General features: G+C 46.8%; 1 protein-coding gene across 2 annotated transcripts; it reads left to right on the plus strand.

Annotated features, from left to right (window-relative positions):
• Positions 1–1,025: 1,025 nt before the first annotated feature.
• Positions 1,026–18,323, plus strand: INPP5E (inositol polyphosphate-5-phosphatase E). 2 transcript variants are annotated; one of them, XM_039507191.1, is made up of 11 exons: positions 1,026–1,111; positions 2,820–3,889; positions 8,095–8,218; positions 9,119–9,216; positions 10,057–10,181; positions 10,980–11,099; positions 12,208–12,315; positions 12,453–12,614; positions 13,456–13,571; positions 14,833–14,969; positions 16,266–18,323. In XM_039507191.1, the coding sequence occupies exons 2-11, from the start codon at positions 3,042–3,044 to the stop codon at positions 16,396–16,398; spliced, it is 1,971 nt and encodes a 656-aa protein (XP_039363125.1). In that variant the 5' UTR covers positions 1,026–1,111; positions 2,820–3,041; the 3' UTR covers positions 16,399–18,323. The 2 variants fall into 2 exon arrangements, with proteins under 2 accessions (XP_039363125.1, XP_039363126.1); XM_039507192.1 differs by lacking the exon at positions 1,026–1,111 and adding an exon at positions 1,417–2,011.
• Positions 18,324–18,505: the final 182 nt, after the last annotated feature.

Below are 18,505 nucleotides of genomic sequence, written 5' to 3' on the forward strand. Positions count from 1 at the left end.
CCATTTGTTCTTGCTCAAGTTTTGTAGTGTATGGTGGAAAGTATACTGCAAAAAAACCTGGGTTTCTGGCTAACTCTAGTGAGAATCTGCTTGTATAATTAGTGCAGTTTAAAGGATGAGTGTTATTGCCATACCTACTTCAGCCAGTGCTCCAGAACTGACAGTGTTAGAAGCAACTGCAGGATACCATGTAATGGACAGTTGTGGAATAGTGTCTGCAGATAGAGAATGTTTCTTCCTAAACTCTTTCAGTTGTTTCACACCCTGAATCATCCCTTCTAAATTCTGTATCCTATCATAGAAATAGCTGCTCTTAGTATATCACATTTAATCCCTTCTGGCATCTTGCTAAATTGTTGAAAAGCTGAACTGGGAGGCCTGTGATTCTCAACGAGGGGTCTGTGGGGGTACATCACTTCATCTAGATATTTGCCTAGTTTTACAATGGGCTACATAAAAAGCACTAGCAGAGCCGGTGCAATTGAAACTTGCATCCAGACAATGACTTGTTATACGCTGAAATGTAAGCACACTACTTCTATGCCAACGGATTTTTTTATTTAGTTGGTAAATGGCTGACTGTGTCTCCCCCCAAGTCAGTGGGCTGCGCCGCTTGTATGTTTAGGTCTGATGTTGTAAGCAAGCAGCTCCCAAGGGAGGTGACAGTGGGGGTGCGCCAGACAGCTCGGACTCCCGCCAGGGGCACAGGAGGCGGGAAAGGTTGAGCCGCTGCTCTGGCCAAGCAAGGGCGGGCGGGTGGGTGGGTGTGTGTGGGGGGGTGTCAGGTGCAACCACCCCCCGCCGTGCTCAGAGGGGCTCCCGGGGGCTGGGGCCCGGCCGGGCAGCGCTACAAGCCCCTTGTCGCCCGCGGCGAGGAGGCCCGGAGCCGCTGCCCGGAGGAGCCCGTGCCCCGTTGTCACGGGACGGGCCCCGCGGCGGGGGGCGGCCGGGGCTGAAGGCGCCGGTCCCTCCTCCGGGCGGCAGGGCGCGCTCGCGGCGGGCTCCGGCCCTTCGAGCCGCGGCTGCTCGTTGTCAGGGGCGGCCCCGGCCCGCGGCTGCCGAGCCAGCCGGTTGCTAAGGCCGGGCCGCGGGCTGCAGGCGCGGACTGGAGGTGAGGGCGGCGCCGGATCCTCCCGCTGGGCCCCCGTCCCGCCGCGGCCCCGCCATTAGCGGCTGCCCCCCCCCCGGGTCGTTCGGCCTCTGACTCGCTCCCCCGGCCCGTAGGGTCACAGACCCCCTTGTTCGTCTAGGCCCCCGTGTATCCCCACCGCGGGGACCCCGTGTATCTCCTACAAACACACGCAGAGTGTGTGTCCCCCCCATACACACCCACCCTGGTGTGTCTCACCGCCACAGGCACAGTCTGCCCCCCGCCCCCCCATACACACACAGTATCCGTGTCCCACCCCGCGTGTGCGCACACACTTGCCTGCCGTGAAATAAGTGTTTCCAACACTAACACAAAGCTCTGGCACGATCGGCCCCAACTATGGGGGTTTCGGCCCCAGGAAAGGGGAGCTGGTGGGGCGGGGGGGCCTCTCCTAACCATGCTGTTTAGACTCTGTCCATCCGGTCACCGAAAAGTCCCAGCCCCTTTGGATACAAATAGTTTCCCCAAGCTCTGGGAGTGACTGGCCCTTTTGGGGGGTAGCGTAGTGTTAGGGTTGAACAGGAATTAATCTGGAGTCCTTCTTTTCTTTAGCTAATAAAGAAACCCTGCCTTTATTCCCTCCAGGCTCCTATGCTGCTCCAGTCACCATAGTAGTTTTAATAAAATGTTGTTTGCATTACCAGCAGAACTTTTCTTACAAGTACCCTAGAAAATAATAGGTGGTATGGTGATTTGAACCCATGACTCTCAAAGGGTTTTAGATTATTTTGGTTTAGCTCTAAATTGGTGAGGAACAGTAAAATGAAGTAAGCTGCTCTTAAACCAAAATAAGAGGGGTTTGCACCAGTTCAACAAGTTATGCAAGCTTGTGTGCAGGGGAGGCCTAAGGCTCTGAGGCAGGTAAGTAGTAGTGTGCCCATTTTACAGGTGAGTAAATCTCCTCTGAGGGGTTAAAAGCTTATAAAGCTCCTAGTAAATGTTTGGTGCCATATTAATAATAAATCAGTGGTGAATGCAGGAATAGAGTATCATTCCAGACTCCCAGCCACTGGAGAACATGCAGGGCCGGCTCTAGGCACCAGCAAACCAAGCATGTGCTTGAGGCGGCACAATTCCAGGGGTGGCAGGATCCCAAGACTGTCTCCCATAGAGGGGCACATACAACTCCTAATGCTGCTGCAGCTAATGGAGAGTCTTCAGCTTAAGAGGTAGTGGCCTATGTGTTTTGCAGCCACAGGTCTACCTTAATTGATTATGGTGATACGGGATCATTACAGAACCTGAGATCACTGAAAACTTACTGGTTTCTGATGCTGAATGTTTTACCTACCTATATTACTGAATCACCACACAGAGTGACCATCTGAAAGCCTAAAAGATTAAGGTGGTAACTTGTATGTGGTTTTAATTTCCATTTCCTGCTCTGCTAAAGCGAACGAACATCCTGTCCTATTAAACGCATGGTGGGAATTTACTTCCAGTTCTGTGGCATACAGTCCTTGGGAAGTCACTTCACTCTTCTGGGCCTAAATTTCCCCTTCTGTAAAATGGAAATAACACTGACCTTTCTTACAGGGGGCTTGTTGAGGTTTGGAAAATGCTTTGAGATCCTCTGATGGAAGGTGCTATGCAAGAGCATGATTTTATTGTGTTTATAGTATATGGCTCAGGAGGTTGTTACAGTTCTGTTTCTTTTGGGCAATTGCAGGTTTCTTACCTCTAAGGCTTTTCCAGCCATGCATCTTGCTACTCACGTAACTTTCCTGTATTCCTGGCAAAAGACTCAGGTGTATTCACATTCCTGATCTGTGTTTTGGTTCAAACACCTGAACGTACCACCCTGGGAGCCAAAACTGTACAGTAAAGGAAGATGACTCTTTGAGGGACTGACTCTATGGAGAGGAGTCCATAACTGGTACATGGGAGGAGAATGAACCCTCCAAATGGATTTTCCCCACATGCAGTGGCATGTATTACTTCGAGCACAGAGGGCAGAGTACTACAGGACCAGCAAGTGAAGAAGGCTGGTGGAGCTATGAGGAAGGAGGCTGGTGACAGCAGGGTGCTTGCACTTGAGGACCATCCAGACATAGAATCCTTTTTAAATGACACCTTAAGGTTTCCCCCTGATGAAATCAAACCCAATATGAAGATTAAATCTGTCACCCCAAAGCCTCCCAGGAAACCCAGGCTGGCACGAGCATCATCTCTTGATGAGAAAAGCTGGAGGAGGAGGAGAGTGTTTAGAACAAGTCAGGAAAATCTGATCGATCCCAGTGAGACAAGCTCCTCCAATGGCTCTCTCCAGGAGTCATCCCTGAGACCTCCCACCAGGAGCAGAGTGGTACTCAATGGTGATCAGGGTTCTTTGCACAACTTGCAGGATGCCTCGGAACCGAGCCCTTATAGGAAGAACAAGGGTAGCATTTCTGATTCCGAGAAACAGGTATCTGAGGTTCCCAGTGTCTCTGTGGGGCTTATGCAGGGGAAAGAATCTTCAGGCAGCAAACCCCGGCTGTCCAAAATAACACCCCCTCGACCGCTGCCCCCGCTGGAACTCAGCGTGGCCTCTCACGTGCTGAGGACAGCTAATAGGATTGACTCCGATTATATGGATTACCAACATTATTCTCAGAGCAGGTTTGAAAGGTTGAGCAGCAGCCTGAGTGACACGGGTCTTCACAACAGTGGGATGGTCTGCGATAGCTGTTCCACAGACTCCATGAAGTCTACGTTCAGCCTGCTCACCCCTCTTCGTGCCAAGGATGTTCGAAACAGGTATATTCTCCATGTTTTCATAGCAGAGAGAATACAGCATTTGTTACTAGATGGCCAACTGCCTTGCAGAATTCTGTTTGTCTGCAATAAATAACTTGACCACTGAGCAAATTATCATTGTTCACTTATATTCACTGTCATGGGAAGGGCAAGTGAATCCATTTTTGAATGGCTGCTTTATGGCAAAGCTCCTCAGAAGAGCAGCATGTTAGGAAGAAACACTGGGGCTGGATCAATGTGTGTCCAGGAAGTGCAGGGAATATTTTGAGAGCAAAAGCATAACATGTAGAAACTGCAGTCACTGGGTGTAGTAATCAAGGTTTCATAGCAGAATGCTTTTCACATGCATAGCTGTAAAGGTTAATGTTCTTAACTGTTTTGAAGATGAAAAGCTCAGAATAAGCGCTAAATATAATGTTGGCTTTTTCATGCTGTAACTTACTTTCACATGAAAAAATGATTCAAAAGTTAATTACTTTCAGCTTTCTGATAATACATAAGTAGTTGGTTTGGCCGGGGTAATTCCAAAATCCAAATATTCTAGCTGAAACTACTAGTTAAAACAGGGCTTTTTTCTTTAGTAGAAGCTGCATGATTTTCAGAGATATCTGATCAGAAAACTCCAATGTCCAGTTCATTTTTATTTCCTGTTTCTGGGCAGGAGGAGAAAGTAAACAATTTACCAGGATCCATAAATCTGACAAGAATATCGTATTGAAGGAGAGGCACTGGGCACATGCCGTTTCCATTGGCTTCAGTGGGAGCTATAGGTGCTCAGCCCCTAACTTAGGCATCTGATCATTTAATGTAATGAGTCAAATTGAGATGGCTGGGATCTTGTCAGAACTGGCAAATACAGTGGTATAGCCTTGGTGTGTTTGTCCATTGCTAAAAGAGCTCACATAGGGCCAGCCAAGGATTTACCTGCTACTCTCAGAAGTGAAGAGAATTAGCCAATGAATTACAGGGTGACATCATCTGCTAATGTGGTAGAGCAGTGGCAGTTCTCCGTTTTGCTGGAAGTGTGTTTCTGCTAAGTAAAAAGCTAGGAGAATGCCTTCCAGCTGCTTGACATTAGAGCAGGCTTTGGCCCCAGCCCTGTGGGGTGCGGACTGGCCTCAACTCCCAGTGGTGTGAATGGGTATTGAGGCTCTCAGTTCCTTACATGAGGTATTCAGCTTTTCACAGGATCAGGCCGCATGTCAGCACCTATTTCATCTGTGTCTGGCAGGAGATTCTAGCCTGCAGATTGTCTAGAATCCCCTGGGAAGGGAGCACAGTTCTTCCCCTCCTCCCCTTCCTACCTTCTGGAGTATGTTATAGAAAAGAGTATAAAGAAGGGCTTGTGTTCTGTAGAATGAAGAGGGAATAAATCCAAGAAAAGACAGTGAAGTAGTGGAATCCCTCTGCAATCTGTAGTATCTTCAGCAAGCCCAGGCCTAGAACTAAATGCAGGGCTTTATGAATGACAGGCTGTCGCTCAGAAAGCTCCGGAAAGGTTTGAAAAGCAGAGAGAGGCCCAAGTCAAAACCCTGATTTAATGCAATCTCCAGCTTTCGGGGGTGTTTGATACTGAGCCCAAAACTGGATCTGAATATTGCCCGTTCTCCTACTGTGCTTCCTATGTGTGTCTCTTGCTTCTTTATCCCCCACGTTGAGTTGGATTCAGCAGTTGTTTTGTAGGGAACAGGCTTGTGAGCCCTCCTCATCTAGTTGCCAGCATAACCCCAAGCAAGCAGCAACAGATTATTAAGAAGCAGCAATTGTCATCATCCAGTTTCTATACTGGGACATTTCCAAACACTAAAGGAGGAAGGTGTTTGATCATCTGTCCATCCCAGTTGCTGCTTTAATTTTCTTCTTATATTTGAGAATTTTCTAGTTTTATTCAAATGCTCGGTAGCATCTGGAACTCATTGCCACAAGATGGTGATGCAGAAAACAGCTTAGCAGGGTTCTAAAGCATATTAGACATTCATATGAACAATAAGATTAATAACATGTGAGGCTAAATAATTATAAGGGATATAAATCCTCATACCGTAATGTACAAGTCAGGTAATTGGTGTTAGGAAGAAATTTCCTCTGCAGGCAAGTTATTGTATACTTATCTGTTTTGGGTTTTCTTGCACCTTCCTCTGAAGCAGCTGTTGGAGACAGGATACAGGGTGAGGGAGACCATTGGTCAGATCCTGCATTCCCTGACATTATGTTGTAATCATTAATTGCAGGGTTTAAGGCTCCACAGACTAAACCAGATGAGAAGTATTAATTCAGCCTGCTCTCCTTTCATGAGTGTCCCTGCCGAACCCCGACCATCCTAGCAGCAGATTCCCTGCAGGACTCGTGGGAGCAGTTGGGGAAATCCATCTGTTTCAAATTGCACATACTGTTTTATGTAGGGCTCCAGAAACCTTTTATTTAGAAAAATCTTATTTGACAGAGTGAATTGAAGTGAGAATAAGATTATCTGAATTTGACTCCTTAGTTCCCTGCACCCTAATGCAGGAACTATTGTAATGTTTTTATTTTATGAGGTGAACTAGTTCATATTATTATTGGGAGCTAGTTCTTGGTGGGGCTCGGTCATCAAACCAGTCACACTATTTGTTCCCATGTATGAGTTTAATACTGGAAGAAGAAACAATCTGTACAGCCACCCGCCAGGTACAGCACAGGTAACATCACTGCAAGCTTCCCCGACACTGATGCACCAGGAGTGTCCCTGCCATGACTGAAAGAGACTAGGAACAAGAGGCTAGTTCAGTGTTCATGGTTCATTCAGTCCTTGAACGCTCCACTGAGATTAACATGAAATGTGACATTCGGGGGAACTGAACTCTGCCTACCAAATTCATTTTCTACAAGCCAATGTTGGCAGATGGTAGGAACTTCTGTTCATACCAACCTGCATTGTGTTTGAATTGGTGACCTAGAGAGGTGCAGCTACGTACCATTTCCAAGTGCCTGAGTTGTCAGTTGACCCTCCTCCCAAATTCATTTTATTTAGAACATTTCAGCCAGAGATCATTCTCCTTTTCCTCTGCTGAATAACTAATAAACTAGCTTATAACATCCCATCTGTCGACTGTGTTGGTATACTTATATGGCACACAGTGTTGTGGTAGTGGAGCATTATCAGAGTTATCCAGAAGCTAGATGAGGGTTTTCTCCTCTGAGTGGGAATACAATTTTAACTGGAGCCTGACTTGATACTTCTGTTAGATATTCAGCAAAATGTGGGTGGGCTCTAATACATTATTTCTGGTTATAGTGTTCCTTCCTGGAGTTCTGTCCAGTTCCTCTTCCTAAGATGACTGGACATGTGTTCCTCCAGAGCTTCCTGACACCAACCTGAGCATTGGTCAGAGGTTGAGTGGGGATCGCTTGAGAGAATTGCAAGCAACTTTGGCAGTGCTCAGAGAGAGCTCTCTAAATTGGATGTTGTAACTGAAAAGAGTGTTAATACAACTTGGCTGTTTAAAAACGTCCCTTCCGGTTTAGTGTATAGTCAGGAAGCTTGCATGCTGTGAAACAGGATCCTGAATGTTCTGTTTCTCCATAAGAAGACCTCTGAGAACTCCAAGCTACTCTGCTTTGTTTTGTGTGCTTCAGAGTCTCATGCTTATGGCCTGGTGCTCCCTCAGGCGGGGATGATCTCATCAGATCTGCCAAGCTAAAGCAGGCTTGGGTCAGTTCAGTACTTCACTTCAGTGGATATGAAACTCCTCAAGGAGCACCCCTGGTGCTGCAGGAAGTAGTATGAGTGATTCAGTACATTGCATTATTCCTGCTGAGCCGTTACTGACCCATGTGTTATAGTAGAACTGTGCTGCTAGAATTGTCATCTCTTGACTAAGATATCAAACAAACCTGACCACTTGTGGGTGTTAAAAAACCTTGTGGCACTTTTCACAAGAGAGTGTATGGACCCTGGTGTTCTGGCCAGATTCCTCTTTTGTCATGTCTTCTTTCCCTGGAAGCAACTCAGTATTTAATGCTGCATTTCCAAAGGCTGTGAATATTAGCTCATTTTTTAAAGGAACTTTTAATAGACAAAGTACTATAAAATGTTAAATATTGTTAAGATTTGGGTCTATTCTTGAGTGATGCAAACTAGGATTCCAGCAACCAGAACATTTGCTTATTTGCCTTTTTAACAATATGGAGTTTTAAAAATACATTTCCCTTTCCCTGTTTCACAGAAGCTATTTGGAAGGCAGCCTTCTAGCTAGTGGTGCATTGCTGGGAGCAGAAGAACTGAGCAGATATTTCCCTGATCGGAACATTGGAATATTTGTGGCCACCTGGAACATGCAAGGCCGGAAGGTGGGTACATGAATCTCCTGAATTTGGCTCTTGGCAGTGCATGTTTCCCCCTATGTTTGTTAAACGGACTAGCGCCGCTGCTTCTTGCAAAATTGTCACTTTCAATATATTTATGATGTTGATCCTCATCTGCCTGAGTAGCTTAGTCTCTATGGCTGCTCAGCCTTCCTCCTGTGTCCTTGGATCCTCTTGCACATGCTCAGTTGAGTAGACTTGACCATTGTAATGGTGAAACTCTGTAACCTGTAGTATTTGGTAAACAGGGAGCAGGAAGCGGGGAGCTGCCGCTTTTTTATTAGTATTGTGAGTGCTCCCTAGGGCCTTAGTTAGGATTGGGGCCCTATTAGTCTGTGCGATGCACAATTGCTTATGGAGAGAATGTCTTTGAAGAGGAAGATAATCATAATTACATCTCTGCACAGCAGAGAAACCTGAGATTGCTGCAGCCAAGTTACTTAGGGACAGTACCAGAGAGAGACTGAGGAACACTAGGTGAGTTCAATGGGGGATGCAGGTGCTTGGCACCTCTTGGGATCAGGACCTTAAAGAGGTCGGTATATTAGCCTCTAAACTCTTCTTAAATAAATATCCGAGAGAAGTTAAAAATACACACTGGGCCATGGCATTCATCGTGTGGCCTTGACCAAAACGCTTCACCCCCTCTGTGTCTCAATTTCCACATCTACAGCCTGGGTACAATGATGCTTTGCGATGGGGCAGGGAGGTTATTAGACTTGATTAATGTTGAGCATCTCAAAATGCTGTGTAAGTGCAAAATATTAGCAGTGGTCGTAAATGATTTATTAACTCATTAAGCTTGAAGCTTTTCTGGATTTTCCCTCCCCTCCTTTTCCAAATGCTAGCATAACAGATACTGTGCATCTCTTCCTTTTTTTGCAGGAACTTCCAGAGAATCTTGATGACTTCTTGTTCCCATCGGATCCTGACTATGCCCAGGACATGTATGTTATTGGCATTCAAGAAGGCTGTCCAGACAGGTAGCAGAAACAGCGTAATGAAGAGCCACCCTTGTCACTTGCTAATCACTGCTGGGTTTTTTTCTTTTTAAATTAGTTTTCAATACACCAAAAACCGGAATAGACTTGCCCTTGTGCTTTATTTATATTTCATAAATCTGTGAATTCGTCAGTATAAGGAGAAAACGAGTTCTAGAAGGTGCCTTTATTTAACCTCATAGTAGCCCTAACTGCCTATCATCACCCAAAGTTTGGGCTCGGTACTCCTCTCACTGAAGGCAATAGCAAAACTCTCTCTTGATTTCAGTGGGAACCTTCAGCTTTGCTGCTGACTTGTGTGACCTTAAGCAGGTTAGCTCCCCAGGGTACTGCGAGGCGTCAGGCTGGATGAAAGGTGCTGTGGATGTGCATTCATTCTTAGCATCCTTCCAAGAGTTTCAGAATGCCTTCTGGCCGTTCCTGTGATCTACTGATATGTAAAACTATGTCAGAGTAAAGCTGCTGCATGCAACCTGCAAGGTGCTGACTGTGTTTGCCTACAGGTTTTATAGTCCTCAGTTTAAAAAGCTGTTTGTCTTCAGATCAGCGCCATTGTTTTGGCAGAGGAGATTTGCCGTGAAAACCCTTATATGGTAGCGGTTGCTGTACCCTCACACTAGTGGTTCTCCCCACTGCCTGCTCATTCCATTGTCTTCCTCATCCCCATCACCTTCACCTTCCTCCTCATCACCAGTGGGCATCATTCTGGCACCTCCCAAGGGCTACATCTCTCTCTCCTACTGCCCACAGGCTGACAACTCTTCCCCTCCACATTGTCCTGTAGTTGTGATGTAGCCATGGTGCTTTTGTTGTCTCCCATAGAAGAGAGTGGGAGATCCGTCTGCAGGAGACGCTGGGGCCCCATTACGTCATGCTGTACTCAGCTGCACATGGAGTTCTCTACATGTCAGTGTTCATAAGAAGAGACCTCATCTGGTTCTGCTCAGGTATGTTGTTAATTAAGTGCTGGAGATTACAGCGAGGGAAGAATTGCGCTGTCACTGTGTGGGACAGGGAGGCTTGTAATGGTGGGTGGAAACCTCAGAGAGTGGCATCTGTTAAAGGTATAAATTCCCCTTACCTCCTGAAAGTGTTTGTGATGCCCAAACTCTGATCAGTAGCCTGCCACGCCAAATTGGACCAGGCCTTTTGAGAGCTCCGTGGAGGTTGTGAGCATTAAGCACCTCTTGGGAGCAGGGTAACCTATGTATTTATTATGAACCTCAAGCGGGGAGAGGATTGCTTTCCGGACTAAGCCTCTGGACTCCCTTCAGTTCGAGGCTCATCTGCCACCAGGGTGGGTGCATCCTTTCATCCTTCTGAAGGCTAGATTCCCAGATAGACAAGCTGAGTGACATTCGTTTTGCTGCGTCTCTCTCGCAGATGGCACCTTGACAGCAGAGGTCCTGTCTGTGCCACATGGACCTTCACAAACCTGTGGCCCTTGCTAGGTGTTTTCCCTATGTCCTGAGCCAGAATATTCCTCCACTCCAAGGTTGTGTGATGGTGTGTGTTCCTGTTAACTGCCTGGCTGGGCCCCTGCCGGAGGGTGGTGTATTGCAACGCTGCTGGGCGTGTACAGTTTGTAAAGTGAGCTGGGATCCTCGGAGCCCTATCAGACAATGCAGCCGTCTGATTAAATGACTGCCCCCTCCTCCCTTCCCGTCCTCTTTCCTCCGCACAGGGCAGTTTCAATGGGCTTCCTGTAGCAGCAGCAGCAACGTCTCTTTCCCTTCTCCCTACAGAGGTGGAATACGCCACTGTGACCACTCGCATTGTGTCTCAGATCAAAACCAAGGGAGCCCTGGGAATCTGCTTCACGTTCTTTGGGACTTCCTTCCTCTTCATCACTTCCCATTTCACATGTGAGTCAGTTAGTTACTTAACACAAACGTCCTGCTTGGGGGGAAAAATTGCTTCACCTGGCTTACAAGATACATGTGCCCATTTGCTGTATTACTTACTGCTCTGAGGCTGACTCTGACATGGAGCGTCTGTGTTTTGCTCCTCACACTGGTAAAGTGTATGAATTCCTTATTTTAATCTACTCTTTGCCATAGCACACCCCACCATTTAAGCTGTGAGCAAACCCAGTGGGGAATGAACTCCTTGTTGGCATGTCTGAACTACTGCTTCTGCCTTCACTGCGTTTCTGAGATCTGAGCCTTTCCCTCTAACCACACAGCTAAACCCTCCTCTTCTGGCTTTATTACTGTAAGCTTCTCTGTGGTCTTCCAACACTCCCTCCCCCTCCATACAGAGAACAGCTGCTAAAATCCTCTCCTGCTCTCATTCCATCCCCCCCTGCTTTGAATCCCTCCACTGACTCCTTTCTTCTCCGGTGCACCAAATTCAGGCTCCTTGTTTTTGAGGCTGCTGCTCCTCATCTATCTCCCCTTGTCTCTCATCATTTTGTCCCATTTCTCTCTCCTTTGCTTTGCCAGTGATGCCAGGCTTATCTCCGTTTGTCCAGCTTTCCCACACCTGTCTCCTTCCACACTCTCCCCTACATAAAGGATGGGGGCTGGTCTACAAAGTGACTCCCCTCCCCTCATTTAAATCTCTTCTGAAGATCACTCCTACCGACTAGGTCACCTCCATGAACATTACCTTAATGGATCCTGAGAGTGCAGAGGGGTGGTGATGCGTAAGGACACTGGATTTGAAGCTGAGGATTGCAGGGTTGGGAAGTATGAGGGAAGGGAACTCACAAACCAAACAGCTACTGACACACGAAATGCTCTGTATGTTGTGTCCCCTTTCCCCATCCCTCACCTCTTGCTGCCTTTTTAGTGTATACTGTCTTCAGGGTAGGGGCCATCTCATCCTACATGTTTAGGAAGTGCCCAGCACGTTTTGGACTCTGCCACAATCATTCTACATAATAATGATCCATGGCGATTGAATTCAAATTCTGCACAAAATCTCCATCTTTCCACATACATTTGCAGTGTTTATGCATCTCTCTTTCAGCGGGGGATGGTAAAGTGTATGAGAGGATACTGGACTACAACAAAACCATCCAAGCACTTGCACTTCCCAAGAACGTCCCAGATACAAATCCCTATCGATCCAGCCCTTGTGAGTAACTTGATGTGAACAGAATCCATGTCTCTGGGCGTGCGCATGCGCGGCTAGTGGAAGGGTTTGTGGGTTAACTTGCTGCTCCACCCCAAAGCAGAAATGGGGCTGATGGCCTGTCTCACTTGGCTTTGCAGCCGATGTCACAACTCGGTTCGACGAGGTGTTCTGGTTTGGAGACTTCAATTTCCGACTAAACAAGGATCGTGAGAGCGTGGATTCAATCCTGAACCAGCATCTAGAAAAAGATATGTCCACGCTACTGCAGTATGACCAGCTCATTAAAGAAATGAATGATGGTAAGGGACTTGCTGCCTTCCCCTCTACTCCTAGGCCCCACTGACTGGAGATTTCCAAGCATGTGAATGTCTGCAGCCTGCCACTGTGAAATAAGTGAGGGTGTTGGCTCTGGAAAGGGAAAGCCAACAGCTTTCAAATCTAATGACACTTCAAAGTAGGGGAGTAGGAATGTGAATTCTTGGGTTCTGCCTGACATGCCACATGCTCCTGCCGAGGTAGTCAATTATTATGAATCATGTCTATTATGGGGGAGCCTACGGGCCAGCCAAGAATGGGCCCTATTGTGCCAGTTGCTGTACAAACACAGGGTAGAAGATGGTCCTTGTCCCGAAGAGTTTACAGTCTGAACAGACAAGAGAAACGCAGGGCAGAACACACAAGTGAACAATGTCATGGCAGCAAATGTCCTGTTCATTCCACCACCTGGGTCCTAGTGCCCCTGGAGTTGGGGGGAGTCTCCCCTGCACTTAGGTGGGGTGTGGTTTGCCTCTGTTTACTGCTCTGTAAACTGGAGATAATTTCCACCTGTCTCACAGGGGTGCTTAGAGCTGATTGATTTGCAAAGCATGCAGAGGGTTTCAATGGAAGGTACTATAAACATGCCAAGTATTAGTTCTCCAGTCTTTTAAATGTTCCCTTACTATAGATTCGCCCTTAATTTGAACAGACTTTAGCTAACCCCGTTTATGCTGTCTGGGTCTGGTTTTGTAGCCCTGTATGTTACTGGTTTAGTTTCTAGCTGTGATTGCCAAGCTGCTGTTAAAATGTGTGTTGTAAATGCCCAGATGCTGTTATGCTCGGTTACGAGGGTTCTTCATGCTGCCTCCCCTTCCCCTGCAGGGGCTATTTTCAAAGGGTTCCAGGAGGCTGCCATTCATTTCCGTCCTTCCTATAAGTTCGATCTAGGGCAGGAGAGCTACGACACCACTTCCAAGCAGAGGACGCCTTCGTACACGGTACAGGGTTCCTTATAAACACGCTTCTGGGGAGGGGATGGACTAACCATCCTCCGTGGCCACTGTAACGGGTTCCCTGCTCGTGGCTGGGACGCCTCCTCCTGGCTGCATCTGGGAAATAGCTCTGCGTGGGCAGACGCCCTCCTACCGCTCGTGTGGCCCCTCTCATGCTTCCTCTTTATGGCTTGGCCCTCCGGCCAGGTCACTAGAGTTTCCCGTCTGGGGTATCAGGCTCACTGGCCTGGTGGACCGGCTGTCATTCCCAGCAGTCCTCCAATTCGACTATGCTACTTCCCCAGTGCAGGATGGGGGAACCTGGGCCCACACACTAATCTGCGTTCTAGCTCAGGAACCCTCGAATCAGCAGCCACGGTCTGCACCATCCAAAACCTTGCTGCGATTTCCTTGGGCCATTTCCTGCTCCACCGCCCTTCTGGGTAAACCCTGCCTTCATGGTCAGGGCTTCTACTCTCCCCCGGGTCTCTTCTTTTCCCTCTGTAAGCTCAGAGAGTGACTGCAGGCTTCCTGGCCTTATACCAGCCCCGCCTGCTTCTGCCCAGCTGGGCTTCAGCCTCTCTGTGCTTGCTTGTCAAGCCTAGCTCTCCTTCAGGTGGGCCTACTTCACCCCTCTGAGCCACATTAACACTTTCCAGGCTAGTGTGGGGTGAACATCCCATCACAGCTGGATAGCAGTTCTGCTCCTCTCTAAGGGAGGAAATCCACCTATCATGGGGGACTGATGGGATGCCCTTCCCATCACCGTGCATCTACCTGATCAAACAGCCATGCTGGGAACTTCCACGTCATCCTGAGCAGAGTGGCGCACAGGGGGTGGGGTAGGGGAAGGGTCACTGGCTGCTCAAATACATGGATCTAGGCGCCCCTGTCCCCTGCCAGATAGGAGGTGAGATGTGGCAGGCACAGCTATCCCTCTTTGAGTCCAGAGGGTCAGCCATGTAGGGCATGGAAGCTCATCGAGAGGGAATTCTCACCCACACGTAGAGCTGGATGCAAAGCAGATCCTTGGGTTTGCAGTGCCAGATATGCATGCTTCAGTGTGCTGCCTCCATCCCAGGGTGCTAGGACAGGGGAGAATGAGTCCTACACAGGGCTCTGAGTTCCTTTGATTGCAAGGCACTTCTGAAAGTGGAGGGTTTTAAATTAACCTGTGTCTTTAGCGAACAAGTGTTTCTCTCCAGGGCAGATAAGCAAAGGGGAGTGACCATCTGTTTCCCTTCTTCTTTCTCTCTCGGCCTTCCAGGATCGAGTGATCTACAGGAGCCGTCACAAGGATGACATCCATGCAGTAAAGTACTCCTCCTGTTCCGTGGTCAAAACATCAGACCACAGGCCAGTGTACGGGCTGTTCCGGGTGAAAGTGAGGCCCGGCAGAGACAAGTAAGTGACCTGTTTATGCATCTACGCATGTGATCAGGCTGCAGTGATTTCCTAGGACATGTTCCCAGTCAGGAATTTGTGGCTTATGTTGTCACAAGAGCTCCTGAGATGGAATGAATCCCCTGTAACTCACTGCAGTGTATTTGCTCTCTGTGCAACGTTTGGACCCAGCGCTGAAAACAATAAAAAGCATTTAACCCAGCCTGGCCATAGCAGAATCCCTCCTGCCAGCCCCCTTGGTCCTTCTGAGGGATAACTTGAGTCCAGTGCATTTACCACGTAGGCATGCTCACCTGAGAGACAGCTCCCATTGCCCTTTATAGAGGAAATAGGGGGGCTGCCCTTTTTCCCCTCCCCAGAAGTGGTTGCGTTTCAGTAGAGCTCTATGTATACAGCTTGTTAAGCACCTTGGGATCCTTTAGGATTCATAACCCGAGAGAAATGTAACTATCAATCAGTCTCTAACATTTTAACAGCTTGTAAACATTAGTTGGTTTGAATCCATGAAGCTGGCGAGTTGCATGCCCAAGTAATTAAAAATGTAAAAGAATCTATAAATTAGAAAACAGTGCTGACTGGGTGTTTGGGAAGTCAGTGCAGTTAAAATGGCTGTTTGCTCAGTTTCAGATGTGGGTGGGTTTGTGCCTGGCCACCCCCTGAGCTCAACAAGTGCTCTGTTCTGTTGTGGGTGAAATGTGACCAAGTCAACGTGATAAATACAGAGATGTTGCTGATTCCATGAAGGCAGACAGGTTTGGTGCATTGCTCCAATTCTGCTCCCTGGCTACAGGATGGGAGGTACTTTCAGGGCTCAGGAGGAAGAGGAAAGCTTTCCGACTCTGCATAAGTAAACTCCATCTTAGCCTGAGCGGAAGAGCTGGGACGAGCCTTACACAGTTCAGAGAGACTTTTCTTGGAAGTTAGATAATGAGACTAGCAGGACCAGTTCATAGTTAAAAGAAACAATAAAGGTTTGGTTAGCTGATTGACAGTCATATGCTTAAGGGCCCAGGGCTGACAGCAGCTTCCTCAGGTAAATCTCCCATTAATACTGGAAGTTTCATGCTTAGATTGAGGGTGTTTCTCTTTTACTACTCAATCTAGCCTCTCCAAACAAGCAACGGCAGAGAAACACTTAGTTTCACTTAATGTTAGAGCAAGAGCCAGGTGCTTAGTGCGAGAGAAAATGGAAAAGTTCATTCTTGCTCCTGTTGGGTCCTACACAAATCATGGAGCTCTAAGCCAATGTAAGTTGTGCGCATTGCACAAATCTAACCGCTTTTCTTTATATTGTAGCATCCCGCTTGCTGCAGGGCAGTTTGACAGAGAACTTTATTTAATGGGAATAAAGAGACGAATTACAAGGGAGCTTCAGAAGCGGCAGGAGATAAAGGACCAAAAATCCAGCAGAGTCTGTACTGTTTCCTGACCTTAAAGCCCAGCAACAAGCTTGTAAATGGTGCCCTACGGGAGGATTTCAGACCCAGGCAAAGATGACTTGATTCCATGTCTGCAGAGGTACAGCTCAAGAGGAAGGGGGCTTGGTCTGAGCACCAGCATGACAGCTGATGTGGCCTGTACCAAATGTCTTAAACTTCAGCTCTCAAGTTTCATTTGCATGAGCTAATCCAAGGAACTTGAGTGCTTTTTACTGAAGAGAAAGGGAGTCAATATTCAGAACAGATGCCCCTGCTTATTCAATCAGGTCACTTTTAGCAAAACTTCCTTCGCAAGCAGCAGGAGGCAGTTAGGTGGCGATGTTGGCCATACCCAAGACAAGATGCCCCATTGGGTGCATTGTATTATGAGTGGTTACTCAAGGACATTTTTCAAAAAGGAGACAGTTGTGGTTCCATTTGTTCTATTCAGTCTGTTCTGGATACTTGCTTTGTAAGTATCCATTTCAGGAGGTCATTGATGTCAGCTGTTTATTTCTTTATGTGTAGCCAAATGTACAGTATTCTGTAAAATACCAAAGGGGACCAACGAGAGAACCTGAGCAGTCTCTCTCCCAGCTTGATGCTTGCTCATAATAGTTTTGCTGTTGTGAGCCACTGCAGCAAGATCGGTATGGATGTACAGTAATCAAGGTGCATTTGATATGGCCTTTTAATTAGTATTTATTTTTACTACTTTTGTTGTTGCTAAGGGTGCATATTAATTTCTCAAACCAGCACATGTCCTTGGATAAAGTCAGACTTTCTGAACCAATGTTCATATCGTAATTTATGGATCCTCTGCAGTAGAGATCCAGTTTCTACTACAGTGAGAAATTGGCCACAAGCTGGCAGCAGCAAGAGACACTGCAGCTGAAATCAGTGGCGTTAATGTGTAAAAATCTAGAAAAAAGTGATTTACTGTAGAAGTAAAAACAGCACTAAAGAAAGCTACTTTGGGGTGGGAGAAAAATCTGTTTTGACCTTTGGGAGCTATTCAGAGCAAGAACCAGGAATCAGAAGAACTCAGTTCTGTTCTTTCTCTGATTCTCAGTTTGGAGAAGTTCGGTCTCCCCTGTGGTTGTTTCCCAGTCAGCAAAATGTGGAGAATCTCTCTCTCTCTAATGGGGCTTTTTCTGGAGATAAAGTATTACACTGGTAAAATGTATGTGACAGTTAATACTATAAAACTTCTCATGGGCATACCTTGCTTGAATCATTAGCTAAAGTTAACACTTTTTAAACCACATTACTACTGAAAATACAAAGCAAATGGTTTGGAGGAAGCTCCATTGTAATTAGGTATTTGGCAATCACCTACTTCCACAAAAAACCTTTGGATGAAAAGATGTATTTTAGAACATGAACAATATTGTGATCATTCTCAATGCTGAGAAGAAAACCTATGAGAAGTGCTACTGTTCATTGGTAATAAATTAATCATCTTTTCATGTTTTAAACAAAAATCCTGCTCTCAGTAATCATGTATCAATCCCTCCTTGAGCAAAACTTGCATTGTGGTATCTGAGGGTAGAATTGTTATGTGTGTAGGAGAGACAATAAGAATTGGCTGCTTTATGGAAGGAATATAAGGCTCAATCCTGCAAGGTGCTGAGCACACCAGCCTTGATCCAGCAAGACTGAAGTCTGTGGGACTACTCACATGCTTAAAGTTGAACATCTGCTTAAGTGCTTTGCTCAACTGACCTGAGCACCTTATGGGCCTGAGTCCTTAATGTGTCTCCCCATCCCCTTTAAAAAAGGAATCAGATTTTGGTTTAAGTGATATTTTCATACCGTAAACATATAAAGAAAAGTCCAACTTTATCTGTGTTTTCAGCATTTTCATGTTAAAGCACCTGTTAGTGTATTTTCTGTCCCACTTTCTTTTTACAAATAAAACGAGGAGCAGATTTTACTCAAATGGCATGGTTTCTAAATTAAGCTGGTTACTGAGACTTAGATTTTGTGTGAGAACAGTACTAAGCTAGAAAAGGGACCTACTGCCCATGTGCCATAAATCCTTTGCTGAGAGAGTGAAGGTCCCTCTGTATGTACATAGCCCTAAGCCTATGGAACCATGCACATGCCTGGATAAAT

This window comes from Mauremys reevesii, linkage group 19 (genome assembly GCF_016161935.1).
Source record: "Mauremys reevesii isolate NIE-2019 linkage group 19, ASM1616193v1, whole genome shotgun sequence".
In the NCBI taxonomy this organism is placed as follows: Eukaryota; Metazoa; Chordata; order Testudines; family Geoemydidae; genus Mauremys; species Mauremys reevesii.

Excerpts from the sequence above, each read along its gene's own strand:
- INPP5E (XM_039507191.1), top strand. The coding sequence starts at position 3,042 with ATGAACCCTCCAAATGGATTTTCCCCACATGCAGTGGCATGTATTACT. Across the intron at positions 3,890-8,094 it reads GCCAAGGATGTTCGAAACAG|AAGCTATTTGGAAGGCAGCC; the intron begins GTATATTCTCCA and ends CCTGTTTCACAG. Across the intron at positions 13,572-14,832 it reads AGAGGACGCCTTCGTACACG|GATCGAGTGATCTACAGGAG; the intron begins GTACAGGGTTCC and ends TCGGCCTTCCAG.